The 14,806-nt window shown below is 48.5% G+C and overlaps 1 protein-coding gene across 4 annotated transcripts in view; it reads left to right on the top strand.

The window, feature by feature from the left end:
• The first annotated feature begins 7,894 nt into the window (after positions 1–7,894).
• The window catches only part of TSC22D2 (TSC22 domain family member 2), a 46,398-nt gene continuing 39,486 nt past the window's right edge, over positions 7,895–14,806 (top strand). For all 4 annotated transcript variants that reach the window (XR_004232769.1, XR_004232768.1, XM_031957780.1 and 1 more), the window contains exon 1: positions 7,895–9,178. Coding sequence is in view for 2 of the 4 variants with exons in the window: in XM_031957780.1 (XP_031813640.1) it covers positions 7,959–9,178 (1,220 nt within the window). In the remaining 2 variants the exon portion in view is untranslated. The remainder of the gene's footprint in view (positions 9,179–14,806) is intronic.

Raw genomic sequence — 14,806 nt, 5'->3', positions numbered from 1 at the left:
GGGGAAGGGTCACTTGTAAGGCTTGGTGCAAAATTCAGATAAAGTCTCAAAGTAGTACTGCCAAGTGAGATCACCCTCGTTAAGTAGAGGTTTTGTAGTTCCTGGCTCTATCTATCCTTTATTCAGGGCACAGAGGATGGGATAGAGTCCCAGGGGATCTTACCAGGATGATGAGGATTTCCCAATAATGAGCCTTCTGGGGTATGGCTGACAAGTCCCAGAGTGGTTTTGCTAGATGAGAAATGAAATATCCTGAGCAGAGCTCTCTTTAAATGGAGGTTTTCTTCCTCAGTGATTTCCTGATTCCATGGCAATCCTTAGAGCTTTTAAAACTAGGTCATTTTTAGGGTTCTATAGAACCTTAGGATTTCCATTCCAAATTTCCAATGTCTACCTGTTGCCTTTTTCCTCATCTTTTAAGGTCTCTGAAAATTTTCTGAAGCACAGGTCTAATCATATCAACCCCATCTCAAGAATCTTAAGAGGCTCCCAAGTGCCTCTAACTTAAAATTCAAGCTTCTCAGCTTGGCTTTTTCAAAATCTGACTATAAACTACTTTGCCATCCTTGCGTTAATGACTTAGAACTGGAAAGAATTTTTAATCCACCTCTTTAAATATGAAAATAAAGCCGGGAGAAATTTCATGAATGCCTGAGGTTATAAAGGTAGTAAATGACAGGACTCATACTTAGGTGTTCTCTGTGTTTGGGGAGCGGGAGGGGGAATGGGATGGCCATCCTGCATAGGAGTTAATGGAATGCTCCAGATTGTACATAATTAATTCCCTTTCCTTTAGCTTTTTATACTCACTGAAGAATAGAAAGTCAGGGGTCTTCATCTGTATATCTCTGCCTCCAGGATCTGGCACGTAGTAGGCACTTACTCTCTCGTTCTCCTCTGTATTTCTCTGTCCTTAGTCCGATACCTGGCACTTCATCACTACTACTCTCTTTCTAGACTCATGAGTCACTCCTATGAAGCTTATTAAGAGGCATTTGGCGGCAGAAGAAAATAGGGCTGAGAGATGGATCCAAACAACATCTGGCCCTGAGGTATAGGAACTGGAGCAAAGTGGCCTGCGTTGTCACATTTTATAAGCATTTATTAGGCACCAGCTATGTGCCAGGCGTTGTGTTACGGGGAGAAGAATCAGAGGAGATATTTAGCATTTGTTTTCTGAGGATATAACTCCTATAAAAGGACTGTTTGGGAGAGCTGGTCAGAAGACAATAGTAACTATTTTCGGATCATCCAAGGAAAGGGGACTCAAATGGATTTGTGATCTCATTCATTTGGAAGTTCCCTCTGACAATGCAGATCACAACCTATCCATGCCTGCCCATCCTGTGCTGCTTTCATCCAGGCTCTTTCCTACGTTTGCCTATAAAACAAAGGAAAGGATCCTAGTATTAAATGCCTTTCCCCATCCAGGCAGTGGAAAAATATTAAGGAATTTTGCTGAGTTTGCTCTCTTTGCTAATCCACAGAGTGGGCTAGCACAGGGAAGGGCAGCTACTGGAAGCTCTCTCCCTAGAGAACTGTAGGGCATGCTTCAGGAGAATTAGGGTTCGGACTGACCAGCCCATGGGGAAAACTGAGGTCCTATTCAGCACCATTGAAAGGCCCTCAATCACCCACATTCATGATCCTCTCTTCCTGCCGCAGACCTGCTTCCCCACTCCTCCCTTCTGATGGTGGTAAGGGGCAAGCCCCTTGGCTTGATTTATCCTGAGGAGGAGGCTCCATCTCTGGTCTGTTTCTTTGCATACCCTGCGCCCCAATCCTGGAAAGTCCTCCTTTTTGCCTCCAACTAGAGGAGCCCTAGCTCCTCCTAAGGAGATTTCTTTTTTTTTCCTGATTCACCACCACCACCACTCTCCCAAAGGTGCTTCCCACCCTGCGCCACAGTTCCCAAGTTTGTAGGATAAATAGATTTAAAGCGAAAAGGCACCTGAAAAGCCATCTACTCATACAGAGAGGAATAAATTAAGTCCTAGAGAAAAGGACTTTACCCAGGGCACACAGGTAGTAAAATGGTAGCTCCAAGACACAAATACAGATTCCTTTTCATTGAACCAAACTGCCACAAACTACATTGTTTATACTGATCTATGTCCCTGTTATCTTCTCCCACAAGAACGTGGGTTGTTTTTTGTCCTTTGTTCTGGAAGAAGACCATGACATACAAGTCACGGAGGGAGGAGATGCCATGACATACAAGTGAATTGGATTCACTTTCCCCTCCAGAGCCCTCTGGGTCCAGTGGCTAGGCATCCTTGAGGGCAGGTATTGAGGTTTCTTTTACTTCTCCAGCCTCAATGCTTTGTGCTATGCCAGTTCAAATAATAGGTACTAATGCTTGTTGACTTGAATTTCACTTTTTTTTTCTTTTTATATATTCATCTTAAAGCCAGCCTGTAGATGAGGTGTGTTTGTGGGGTATTTTTTTTTTTTTTTTTTTGCCTTTCTTTGTATCACTACTTCTTAGCACAGTACCTTGCATACTGAAAGTACTTAATAAATGCTGCCTTTGTTACTTCCCATAATCCTCTTACAAGGGATCTCTTATGAACTCCCAAATGCTTCCATTTTCCTCTGCCTCTAAGAATTCCAGTCTCTGTTCATAGAAGAGTGTTGGAATCCTTACAAAGTGTTAAGTCATTAGAATTGATAGAGACAATAATTATCTAATTTAGCATGGTTCAGTATGATTGATCTGATCCTACAAGGAGATGTTATGGGCCAGAACTTGGAAAAAGGTACTAAGTGGAACTGAGGAGACAATGGTTAAATCTAGTTTAGCATTGATTTAATCCTACAACAAATAATGGTTTCCCAGTGATATAATGATTGGTGTGTACTCAGTGTACAGCATATAAGCAAGAAGGGACAGGGACAGAAGCCCACTCTTGGAGGCGGAGATAGATTCATTCCATATTCTACCTTTGTGCTGGCTGGAGACATTCAGAGGGAGCTAAGAGCTGAAGCTCAAGACTTTGAAGGACACAATAAAGAACTGGATTTTAACTCCTAGCTGCATTTGGAGTGATAATTACTTGGAACTGAAACCAAGGCTGCCTCCAGAAAACCTCCCCAAGAAACCTGCTCCCAGAGAATGATAATATATTAAGGAAAAGAGAAGAACACCATAGAAGAGGAGAATGTAAGCTCCTTTAAGACAGGGTTTTTCTTTTTTGTCTTTGTATCACTATACCCCCCCCCCCCACACACAGAGTTCTTACACATTCAGAGCTTCTAAAATGCTTGTTAAAATGGAATCTAATTGAATCATCCCAGTTCTAAATTCCCTTTCTTCTCTCTGACCTTAAATAGCATTTTGTAGGCCTTTTTTGCAATTTTATTATATTCTGGCACAGAGAAGTTTTGAAGATTAATAGCAGATTTACAAAGCCTTTTAAGGTTTTCAAAAAGCTATAAAACACTATCAAATAAGGTAATTGTAAGCAATTCTGAGCATATAATAAGTACTATTAATATGGTGTGGTAATTGCTGTTGCTTCATTTGATTTGAAGTATCAGAGAGCTAGGTGGCAGGGTGGATAGAGTATTGGGCCAAGAGTCAAGAGGACCTAAATTCAAATATCCACTTACTGGCTGTGTGACCTTGGGCAAGTCACTTTGAGGAAGTCCTGGGTCACTAGATGGGGGTTGGCAGAGAAAGCCTAAAGTGCTATTTAATAAGACTGCCTACTTAGGCAAGCAGGGAAGGGCACTGATGGGCATCTGCTCAATCTTACAGTCCCGTCCCTGCTGGAGGTCTTGGGTAATGCAACCCTACTGTATCCAATCAGAAAGCCAAAGGATGTCAGTTTGTCCTATAAATCCCCCCCCCCCCCCCCCCCATGCAAGCTTTACTGAATCCCTTTGGGTTAGCCTGCCAAAGCATTCTGCTTCTTGGTGTCTTTTTTCTCCTACCTCTCTTCCCCTGTGCCTCATAGTGTTTTTCTCCTTGTCATAGCTAACTAACTCTTTTAGGGTACTAAACTTCTCTATGGATTTGGCCAGCCAGTAGTATTCTGACTTCATGGCATATTCCCTTTCTCCTGGTTGTGAGCTCCAGTAGGGAATGTCTTTTCCACTATTGTTAAAATTACTTTCCTATATGCTCTCCCAACTCTATTTCATATTTACCACTCCTGGTGATTATTTTACCTCTACGGTTTGTGTGTAACCTCTTCTCCTAAATGAACCGATCTTTTGCCTAAGAGAAAAGCCATTGTGAATTTGTCACATGAATGAACCCCAACATTTAGTGCAAATTGTTCTCAATCTCATCAACTTCACTTTAGTTTCCTCATCAGTAAAATGAGGTAATAATTGCGTCTATTTGCAGGATTGTCATAATAATTAAATAAAGAATTTAATACTATGCTTGGCACATATTATAGAATGTGGGATATACCATATATATTATATAATATCTACTATTGCTATAAAGCATTAGTTATTAGTTAACATTGGCTGTGAGCTCCTTAAGGGACTCTTTTGCCTCTTTTGATAACCCTAGTCTAGCACACAGTAAGCACTTTAATGTTCGATTATTGCTTTTTAGTCGTTATGACTGTACTTCTGAACTTTGCTTTTCCTTCTTCCCAGATACCCCCCCCCTTAATAATTCACTGTCATCACACCTCTCTTCCTTCCCCACTACACAGACCCCTTCAGGTCGTTTACAAGTCTTAGAAAATTGCTTGAGGAATTGAGAAGTCTTGACTCTGCCCATGGCCACTCAATCAGTCTGGGTCACTAGGACTCTAGAGCTGGGATCTCCAACTACATCTAGTCCAATCGCCTCTTTTTACAGTTAAAGAAAGGGAGGCTTACTGAAGTTAAGTGAGTGGCAGAGGTCAAACAGAAGAAACATTCAGAGATAGAATCTGAAGTGAAATGGTTTGGAGGTTTCCTCAAAATATGGCCCTGACAAAGCAAGCTTCCGAATGAAGTCCTTGGAAAACTTGGACGGAAAACGACTTCAATACTAAAAGTTGTAAAAGATAACGGGTTCCCTTTTCCTTTTTCTGCTGAAGAAAAAGCAGCATTAAATAAAATCCGTGCTAGGCTTTATTTATTTATTTTTTTTTTAAATAAACTGTGGGTCTGATTTTGGATTTTGAGGAACTTCAGTGTTAAATAGATTCTGGTCCTCAGACTCCCAGAAAGCTCATTGTCTTCTACTGAACTACTTCCTGAATGTCAGTCAATCAATAAGCAATTATTAAGCACCTAGGGATCAACCGTTGGTCCTGCCAGATGGCCAAACTTCAAACTGCTGTTTCCTCCTACACATCCAAGGTTATCTGGTGACCGAATGTGTGATGCTGGTCCCTGTGCCTCTCTCTGCTCTCTAACCTTTACAAATATCAGGCGACTGTGAATGGGTCACTGTGCTCTGACTCTGTCCCCTCCACCTTTAATGCCGTCTGATGACTGCGCAGGAGCAATGTCGGGGCCGCAGCCCGTCCCCTCGGGGCGCTCCCATCCCCCCCCCCACCGTCCGGTGCCTGTGACTGGGCGCCACTGTGCCCTGCAGCCCGTCCCCTCGGGGCGCTCTGGCACCGCAGCCCGTCCCCTCGGGGCGCTCCCGTCCCCCCACCGTCCGGTGCCTGTGACTGGGCGCCACTGTGCCCTGCAGCCCGTCCCCCCCCACCGTCCGGTGCCTGTGACTGGGCGCCACTGGGCTCCGCAGCCCGTCCCTCGAAGGCGCTCCCGTCCCCACGGTCCGGTGCCTGTGACTGGGCGCCACCGTGCCCTGCAGCCCGTCCCCTCGGGTCGCTCTGGGGCTGCAGCCCGTCCCCTCGGGTTGCTCCCGTCCCCCCCCACCGTCCGGTGCCTGTGACTGGGCGCCACTGTGCCCTGCAGCCCGTCCCCTCGGGGCGCTCTGGCACCGCAGCCCGTCCCCTCGGGGCGCTCCCGTCCCCCCACCGTCCGGTGCCTGTGACTGGGCGCCACTGTGCCCTGCAGCCCGTCCCCCCCCACCATCCGGTGCCTGTGACTGGGCGCCACTGGGCTCCGCAGCCCGTCCCCTCGGGGCGCTCTCCCCCGTGGACTATATGTTATCTGGTGACTATTCACAGATGCCCGAACACTGCACATGACTCAGAACCTGGGAGCTGGAAGGTGACCTCATAGGTCACACAGTCCAGACAAATGCACGGGTTGGACCAGCGGCCTCTGGGGTCCGTCGAGGCTCCCGTCCCCCCCCACCGTCCGGTGCCTGTGACTGGGCGCCACTGTGCCCTGCAGCCCGTCCCCTCGGGGCGCTCCCGTCCCCCCCCCCACGGTCCGGTGCCTGTGACTGGGCGCCACTGTGCCCTGCAGCCCGTCCCGTCGGGTCGCTCTGGGGCTGCAGCCCGTCCCCTCGGGGCGCTCCCGTCCCCCCCCACCGTCCGGTGCCTGTGACTGGGCGCCACTGTGCCCTGCAGCCCGTCCCCCCCCACCGTCCGGTGCCTGTGACTGGGCGCCACTGGGCTCCGCAGCCCGTCCCCTCGGGGCGCTCTCCCCCGTGGACTATATGTTATCTGGTGACTATTCACAGATGCCCGAACACTGCACATGACTCAGAACCTGGGAGCTGGAAGGTGACCTCATAGGTCACACAGTCCAGACAAATGCACGGGTTGGACCAGCGGCCTCTGGGGTCCGTCGAGGCTCCCGGCACCCCCCAGTGTTCGCGGCCCTGGGGTCCTCTAGAAGCCCCGGGATGCGGGCTCCGTCCCTCCGGGTCCCCCAGGAACGCTGACAGCGCGGCCTCCCGATAGCGCGCTTCGTCCAGAGAAGCACGCCAGGCGCACACTGAAGGCCGCCACCCCACACAGGCTGACGCATGTGCATGCTCGGCATCTTCCCCGCAGGCGCCCGAGGGTTGCGCTCTAGGGAACCGGACGCAGCCGCGCTGCGCAGGCAGCCGGAGAGACCGAGGCAGAGGCCGTTCCCCGCCCCCTTCACCCCTCGCCTCCCCGCCCCGCCTCCTTCCCGGCTGCACGCCGACCCCGCCCACTTCTGGTCTCCGGCGAGGTCCACGCGAAGTCCTCTCGCAGCGCCGGAGGAAGCCGGCCGGGCCAGGGGGCGGGGCAGTGACGTCACGACGCCGGCGCGTCACGGGGCAGCGGCGGCGGCGGCCGGAGTAGCAGCAGCGGCAGCGGTGGTGTCAGCAGCAGCGGCGGCAGCGGCAGCAGCAGCAGCAGCAACACCGGCAGCGGCAGCGGCGGCGGCGGCGGCAGCAGCAGCAGCAGCAGCAGCAAGAGCGGCGGCATCTTCCTTCTCCTCCGTCCTCCTCCTCCTCCTTCTCCTTCGGCCGCTTCCTTCCTCACAGGCGGCAGCGGCGGCGGGCCCGGCGACGGTAGAGGCGCCGCTGCTCGTCCTCCCAGCATCCCTGGCGCGGCCGCTCCAGCCCCATCTTGGTCGAGGGGAGGGAGCAGCAGCCGCAGCAGTTTGAATTTCAGTTCCGGCGGAGCTCCGCGCCGCGCCGCGCCGCCCAGCCCGCGGAGTCCGGGGCCCCGAGCGGCCACCGTCGCCGCCAGCGCAGCCGCCGCCCGCGCCCGCGCCCCGGAGCGGCTCGGTGAGGCGAGGCCCGGCCGCCCCGAGCGCCAGCCCAGGCGGGGCCTCGGCCCGGCCAGCCCGCCGCCCGCCCCGGCTGCAGGCCTGCGGGCCGGCATGGCCCTGCGGGGCTCCAGCTAGAGCCGCTCGCGGCCTCCCGACCGCCGAGTCCGGCGCCGCCCCGCCCTCCGCCCTCGCCCCGGGGCCCGCGGAGCGGCCCGGACCCTCGGCGGCAGCACCCGGGAGGCGGGCGGAGCGAGCAGCCCCGGGCGCGCTCGATCCGCCCCGGGGGACAGCGCCGCCCGGGAGGGGATGTGTCCGCCCCCCGGCCCGGCCCGACAGTGCCCCTGACCGCCCCTCCCCCCGACCCGCGCCGGCCCTCGGCCGTCGGAGCCCCGACCATGTCCAAGATGCCGGCCAAGAAGAAGAGCTGCTTCCAGATCACCAGCGTCACCACGGCGCAGGTGGCCAGCAGCATCACGGAGGACACGGAGAGCCTGGACGACCCGGACGAGTCCCACACCGAGGACGTGTCCTCCGAAATCTTCGACGTCTCCCGGGCCACCGACTACGGCCCGGAGGAGGTGTGCGAGCGCAGCTCGTCCGAGGAGACCCTCAACAACGTGGGCGACGCCGAGACCCCCGGCACCGTTTCGCCCAACCTCCTCCTGGACGGGCAGTTGGCCGCCGCGGCCGCGGCCGGGGGAGGCCCCGCCGGCGGGGGCGCGGCTGTTAGTCCCCGGAACGCGGCCGGCCCCCCGCCGGGCGCCCCCCACGCGTCCGCGTCGGCTGCGGGGCTGGGGAGTGGCGCCGGGGCGCAGACCCCCGCCACCTGCAGTTCGCGCTTTCGGGTCATCAAGCTGGACCACGGCTCGGGCGAGCCCTACCGCCGCGGCCGCTGGACGTGCATGGAGTACTACGACCGGGACTCGGACGGCGGCGTGCTCGCCCGGACCGGAGACTGCATCCGGCACAGCGCCTCCGCCTTCGAGCCCGGCGCCGAGCGGGACAGCGGCCTGGGCGCCACGAGCGGCTCGGTGGTGGTCTCGGCCGCGCCGGCCGCGCAGAGCTCGGAGCCCGGCGGGGACGGCTCGGCGGCGCCGCCGGCCGACAAGGGCCACCCCCCGCCCGCGCCCCCCGCGCAGCACTCGGCGGCCCCGAGCCCGGCCCCGCTCTACCCCGCGGCCCCCAACGGCAAGGGCCCGCCGCAGGTGCCGCCCCCCGCGGCGGCCGGGACCCCGCCGCAGCCCTTCGCCGCCTACGGCCAGCCCCCGGCCGCGGGCGGCGGCCCCGAGGCGGCCCCGGCCCCCCTGAGCCAGCCCCAGGCCAGCGTGGGCCGCGGAGCCGGCGGGCCCCCGGCCCAGGGCCCCTCCAGCGGGCCGGCCAGCCTGGCCCAGGCCCTCCCGGGCGCGCTTCAGACTCAGCCCCCGCCTCTGGCCGGACCGGCCGACGAGACCCGCAGGAAATCGGAACCGCTACCTCAGCCGCCGCTCTCGCTCCTGGCCGACGGCAAGCCCCCGGCGAAGGCGCCGCTCCCGGACGCCCTGGCCGGCACCCCGATGAACAGCCTGGCCAGCACCGTCTTCGGCATCTCCATTCCCGTGGACGGCGACGAGGACAGGTACGCCGCCCTCTTCCCGCGGGTGCCGGGGGGAGGGGGGGAGCAGCCCCCGAGTCCGGGGCGAGCCCCGGCCGCCGCCCGGCGCGGGGGGAGGGGGGGCGGGAACCTCTGTGTCCGGGGCCAGGCTTAGTGGGAACGGGAGCGGCGGCGGCGGCGGGCCGGGAAAGAACTTCCAGAACTCGTCCCCCGGGTTCTGGAAGCAAGACGGGCTCCCCTGACCTTTCCCATGACATCTCTTGTTCCTAAAAGAGAAAGATGCTCAGAAGCGGCTCCCCCCTTGCCTCTCTCTGCTGTGGGTGTGACATGGGCACTGGGGGACTTGGGGGTTTTGTTCTTAAAGCTGTGTCTGATTCCGAGTTTCGAGGAACTTAAAATGCTAAATCGTAGGTGGTCACCCCCCCACCCACCCCCCGCCCTTTTTGAGGGAAGCTTTAAAAAGAGGTTAACTGAAAATTACTGAATACTGTCCCATTAACTGTTTAATAGCTGCCGTTTGGTTGAATATTAAACATTTTTAGTAGGTCGAGAGGGAATTCAGCATGAAAATTGGATGTGCTGTCCATATAAATTACTTTTTAAAAATTGGATTATAGTTACAAACTGTACAAAAATAAGCTGATAATTCTCCTAGAAAATTGCAGATCATTTAGAGGCTCAGAAAATGACATTAAAGTACCCATTGATTTAAGAGGTTAATTTAAGTGTTGTCAGACACTTGAACTATTTCCAAAGGATTTCTCTAGGATATTGTGGTGTGTAGAGGAACACGAAACGGAGCTTTCTAATTTTTTAAGCTTTCTTTCCCTGTGTTTCCTCTTAGCCCCTTCCCATCCTTCTTTCCACTTGCCTCGATACAGTTAATATGTCTTCAACTTCCTCTGCTAACTGCACAGTTTCATTAAGTGTGAAGAGTTTTCCATTTATTTCTAAGGTCACCTTTATATTCCAAATATTTTTGAAAATGACTTGCAATAGCTGTGCAAAATGTCTCAATTTCATTGTTAGGGACTGTTATTATCTGCCCCCAACTTAGCTGTGTTATTTAGCATATTTATCTGTAAAGTTTGGATACAAAGTGGGGGGACTGATTGATTAAGCCCCAAGAACATCAGTAACCTTTTTGTAATCACAAGGGTAAGAAATGCAGGTTTGGGCACTCAGTTTCCTGGTAACAATTCTTGGTACTGTGTAACAGGCAGCATTCCTTTGGGGTTGCCACCAACCAGTCACTTCTTTGTGAGAGATGCTTGATCATTTTGGCACCTGTTTGCTTCTGCTCTTATCCCATTGATCTGCTCAAAAGGAGACAGGTGGATTAAAAAAAATTTTTTTTGTACACAACTGAAAAAAGTAGTTCTCATTTTGCTCTCTACGCCCCCCTTTGATTTAGCAGGCTTTATAATGATACTCTAGAATTTAGTTTTTCTGAATGAGTCAATAAGCAAAGAAAGACACAGGAGTAAGATAACTCTTGCTGTCATTCTTTAATGAGGTCAGTCTTTTTCTCTCACCTATTCTTCCCTTTATCCTCTTAAAACATTTTTTAAAATTTCATAAACATAGATAAATTGAATACTTATAAAACTTTGAAGTATTGCAAAAATAAAGGCATATCTGGATTGTACTTCATGGTTGGCCAAGGTACTGTATTAGTGCCACTCACTATCATTTAAACCAATAGAGATGTCTTCTAATACATATGTGTTCACAGGAAGACCCAGTAATTTTGATACATAGGTATAGTTGACCATTTTTCTTTTTTTTCCACTAAAGATTTTCACTTAGTATTCCTTGAAACAATGATGAATTGTGTGCATTCCAAATTTCACTCCTGAGTTTCAAATTCAATGTAGTCGTATAAAAACAATTTAATAAAATTGTAATCTAACACATTTGAATATTTTATCTTTGTATCAACATATTTACCCTGGTGAAGGAATAAATCCATTAAGTAGGTTCAGTACTGACTCCTCCCCTCCCTCAAAGTAGAGGGGAGTGGGGGGTTGGGTTTTAAAATAAAAAAGGAGTGTTTTCAAGTTTTAATTTCTGGCAAAAAGTTTTTGAGAAAAATGTGGTTTCCATATGGGAAATTTATAATTTTTAAATTGCAGGGAATATAATTTGTAACTTAGACATCAAAAATAGGATAAATGTAGGGAAAGGAGAATAAATGTATGGCCTTGTAAATAATTTCAGTAGACAGGTATAGCATCTTGATCTTTTTCTTGTGACTTCTATAACATTTAAGCTACCTAAAATCTTGAAAGGTATATGGGGAACATTTAATAATAGTAAGGATTTTAAGGGAGGAAGAAATAGGTAAAATGATTTTGAGGGCTGATAGCTTAACTAAAACAAATTTCATATGAAGTCCCTACTACCAAATGTTTGCATTAAACACATTTTACTATCATTTCTTATTGTGGGCTACTCTTGGTGTGGAAACTCCCTCCCCTGTTTGATAGCTCCCCTCCTGTTTACATAATGTTGCCTATGGGGACTGAGATTAGATGATTACCAGTGGTCACATAGCTTTAAAAGGTTGTCCTGACTCAAAGGCCTGACCTTTTTTATTCTCTAATATCACACTACCTCAGAGGAACTTGAATGACTAAACTATTGAAACCCAATAGGTACAAGATAATAAAATTGTTGTTTACCAGTATATCTAGAAGGTCTTTTTATGGTTTATCAAATTTAGCGTCTTTTACTAATTTTGTAAAGTAGATTAAGCAGGTATACTGCAAAAGAGGTGGTTCTGGCAGTTTTAGTAAAAAAAAAAAAACATGCTACAATTATGATCTGTCTAAAATTTAAGGAGTCTTTTGGTAAGAAAAAAATCTACATTTGGAAATGTAGAATGCTATATAATGGTGGCTTGAAAATAATCTAGGAATTCACGAACAGTGTTGGATGTTGCTAGCAAAGTTTGCTTAAACTTCTGAAAGACTCCTTTTTCTTTATTATATTTTTTCTTTATTTTGTAGAAGGGGTTGGGGAAGTACAAAATCTTAAATTGACCTATTGGAAAAGAGGCAGAGTACAGATCTTTTTCCAGAGATAGCTGACCAATGTGAACTCTTGAAGCTACATTCCAGGAACTCTAATGAATGGCTGCAATTGTGAACTGTCAACTGCAGCAGTAAGACTGTTGAAAACCTGATTGTAAGGATCCCTTTATGGCACGTATCCCTAAGTTCTGTTAAATGATTTTATTTATAGAGTGCTAGTAACTACTGGCCAGGTATTATGAATTTTAAAACTGAGGATTTGGATCCTGGCACATATCAGGAATGAATTGTGCTTAGAGATGTTAATATTTTGATTAGATCTCCATTGTTTAGTGCCTTATTCTATTCCTTTTATTGAAACATAAAAGCAAAAAGATTCTGCAAATGTTTGTTATAGAATTGAGATTGTATAGTTATTTTTTGCTTTAAAGTCTGCAGGAATTTCTAAAGCTGAAGTGAACAGAAATCTTAGTGAATACTAATTTGCAAGAAGAGAAACAGCATGTTTATATCTCTTGGTATTATGGGATCATTGCTCTTATATAGTTTGTTTGTATTAACTCACATATAACTTTGACCCTGAATTATAACTGATTACTATCAAACACTAAAGATGTCTCCACCCTCTTTCTTTTGAGGCTAAAGTTACTGCTCATAAATAATTAGCCAGACATCAGTATGCATAAAATTTTTGATAGGTTTAGAGGTTCCCCTCTTTATTAAAAAAATAAATAAATAAATAAGTTCGTTCTGCCACTGGTATCACTAGATGAAATCAATGATCATAGCTTTTCTAAGAAGCTATGAGTGGTATCTCACCTGTGATTAATAAAACTTTCTAGAATTAAGATTTAAACAGTACAAGAAAGCTGAAGCAAAGGACTATGCTTCCTTTGCTTAATAGAGCCTAAATTCTGTAGAATTTGGGTCTTAATGGGCAGAACACTAAGAGAAAAAGTTAAAAACTAAAGTATGTGTGCATCTGTTTATACAAATGGAAGATGCATCTGTAACTCCAGGATCTTGTAAAGGAGTTGTTGAATAGTCCTTGTAGTAGCACATCATTTGCATGTATTATCCCAAGGTTACAGGTGTTGCTATTTCTTTCTGGATTCTGGGTAGTCATAATACTAAATAGGAAGAGACTTAATGAGTCTGGAACTTGTTCCTTTGGAATGAAGCCTACCCTACTTTGTCAGTTTTCAGTCACAAAGGGCTACAGATAGTAATTCATCTTGGCAGCCATTCCTTTCCTCATAGATGGAATGGTTGATGAATCTTGACTTTTATTTTCCTAAAAGTGAGGCAGAAGAGAAGATATTGAATTAAAGAAGTATGTTTAGTAGTCACCAAAAGGGGGGGGGGGGCTGTTTTAATATTTGTCATGCAATATAGTGACCTTGTAGCTTTGGTCATATTTGGTTTAATCATAGACTTTCCACTGATACTGGTTACTGCTTGCGTTTATTTGGCCAGTAGATCTCTTTATGAACTTCTAAATGGAATAATTTTGGCTTCATCCTTTTGTCGCTCCTTTTTTGATGATTCGTTCTTCCACTAGGAAGAACTTTTTTTTTTTTTTTTTACTTTGAAGAAATGTGAAAATAATTGCAGGTTTTGTCTAGCTCCTTAGAAGCTCGAATAGTAATACTGGTTTCAAGATTGAGGGGAACTGATGGAACTCTACCTAGCAAAACTGTACAATTTGCCTTTCACATTTTTAAGATTGTATAATTCAGACAAGGCCAGCCTGAAACAATCCAAATCTTTTAAGTTGCCTCCTTTTTAATTAAGGCTATAAGAATTCGAGTGAGTTGCACATATTAATTATTCCTTGAATTCACTAATTTCCTATCTCAAGCCTTGTCTAAGGCAAAAATTATCATTGCCCCTCTCCAATGTATCCAGCTTCTAATAATCCTTTTTAAGCAACTTTCGCTAAAACTTTTAAGATGTGTTTTATTGTGCGTATACACTTCAGATTTGAAATGATTCAGGTGATTAACAGTCACTTTGTCCACATCAGCACAGTTGCTCACCAAGGTCATTTTCTCTGAAGCTCCTCCTTAGGTGGCTGAATTTCTATGTTGTATCCAGCTGCTGTCCCCAGCTGTCCTCAGGTTAAAATCCTGCCCCTCTCCTGTGGTTGGTCCTATTTTTAAAAGCTTCTCAAAGAGCATGCCTGAACTTTTTAACTTGGCATTTGCTGCCAGAGACCACTTTAGTGTTTCTCCTTTTTGTGAAGATATACTCTTGGGCTTTTCCTGTTCTTCTGGAAATTACAATTTACAACTACCTGGTGGTTTAAGTATTGCAGTAATTATTTCTCTGCAATAGCTTTAAGTAGTAATTACATTTTTGTATGGATGTAGAATTGTGAGAGCCTCCCAACCACTCTGAGAAGTAGGTACAAAAGTAGATGCATCAGTAAAGTACCACTCATCTTACAGATGAGCTTAATGAGGCCTAGAGAAGGCATGTGATCTGCCCTTGTTAACGAACACAGGTAGAAAGTGACAGAAACATAATGTACAGCCTCGGGCTTCTCTTGATTTCAAGTCCAACGAAAAGTATGCTTTTAACAATCCCTCCTTACTAAACAAATCTCAGACCTCAA

The sequence above is a fragment of the Sarcophilus harrisii genome, chromosome 3 (assembly GCF_902635505.1).
Source record: "Sarcophilus harrisii chromosome 3, mSarHar1.11, whole genome shotgun sequence".
Classification (NCBI taxonomy): domain Eukaryota; kingdom Metazoa; phylum Chordata; class Mammalia; order Dasyuromorphia; family Dasyuridae; genus Sarcophilus; species Sarcophilus harrisii.
Note: the sequence above shows the minus strand (reverse complement) of the source record. Positions and strands in the feature narration are given on the sequence as shown.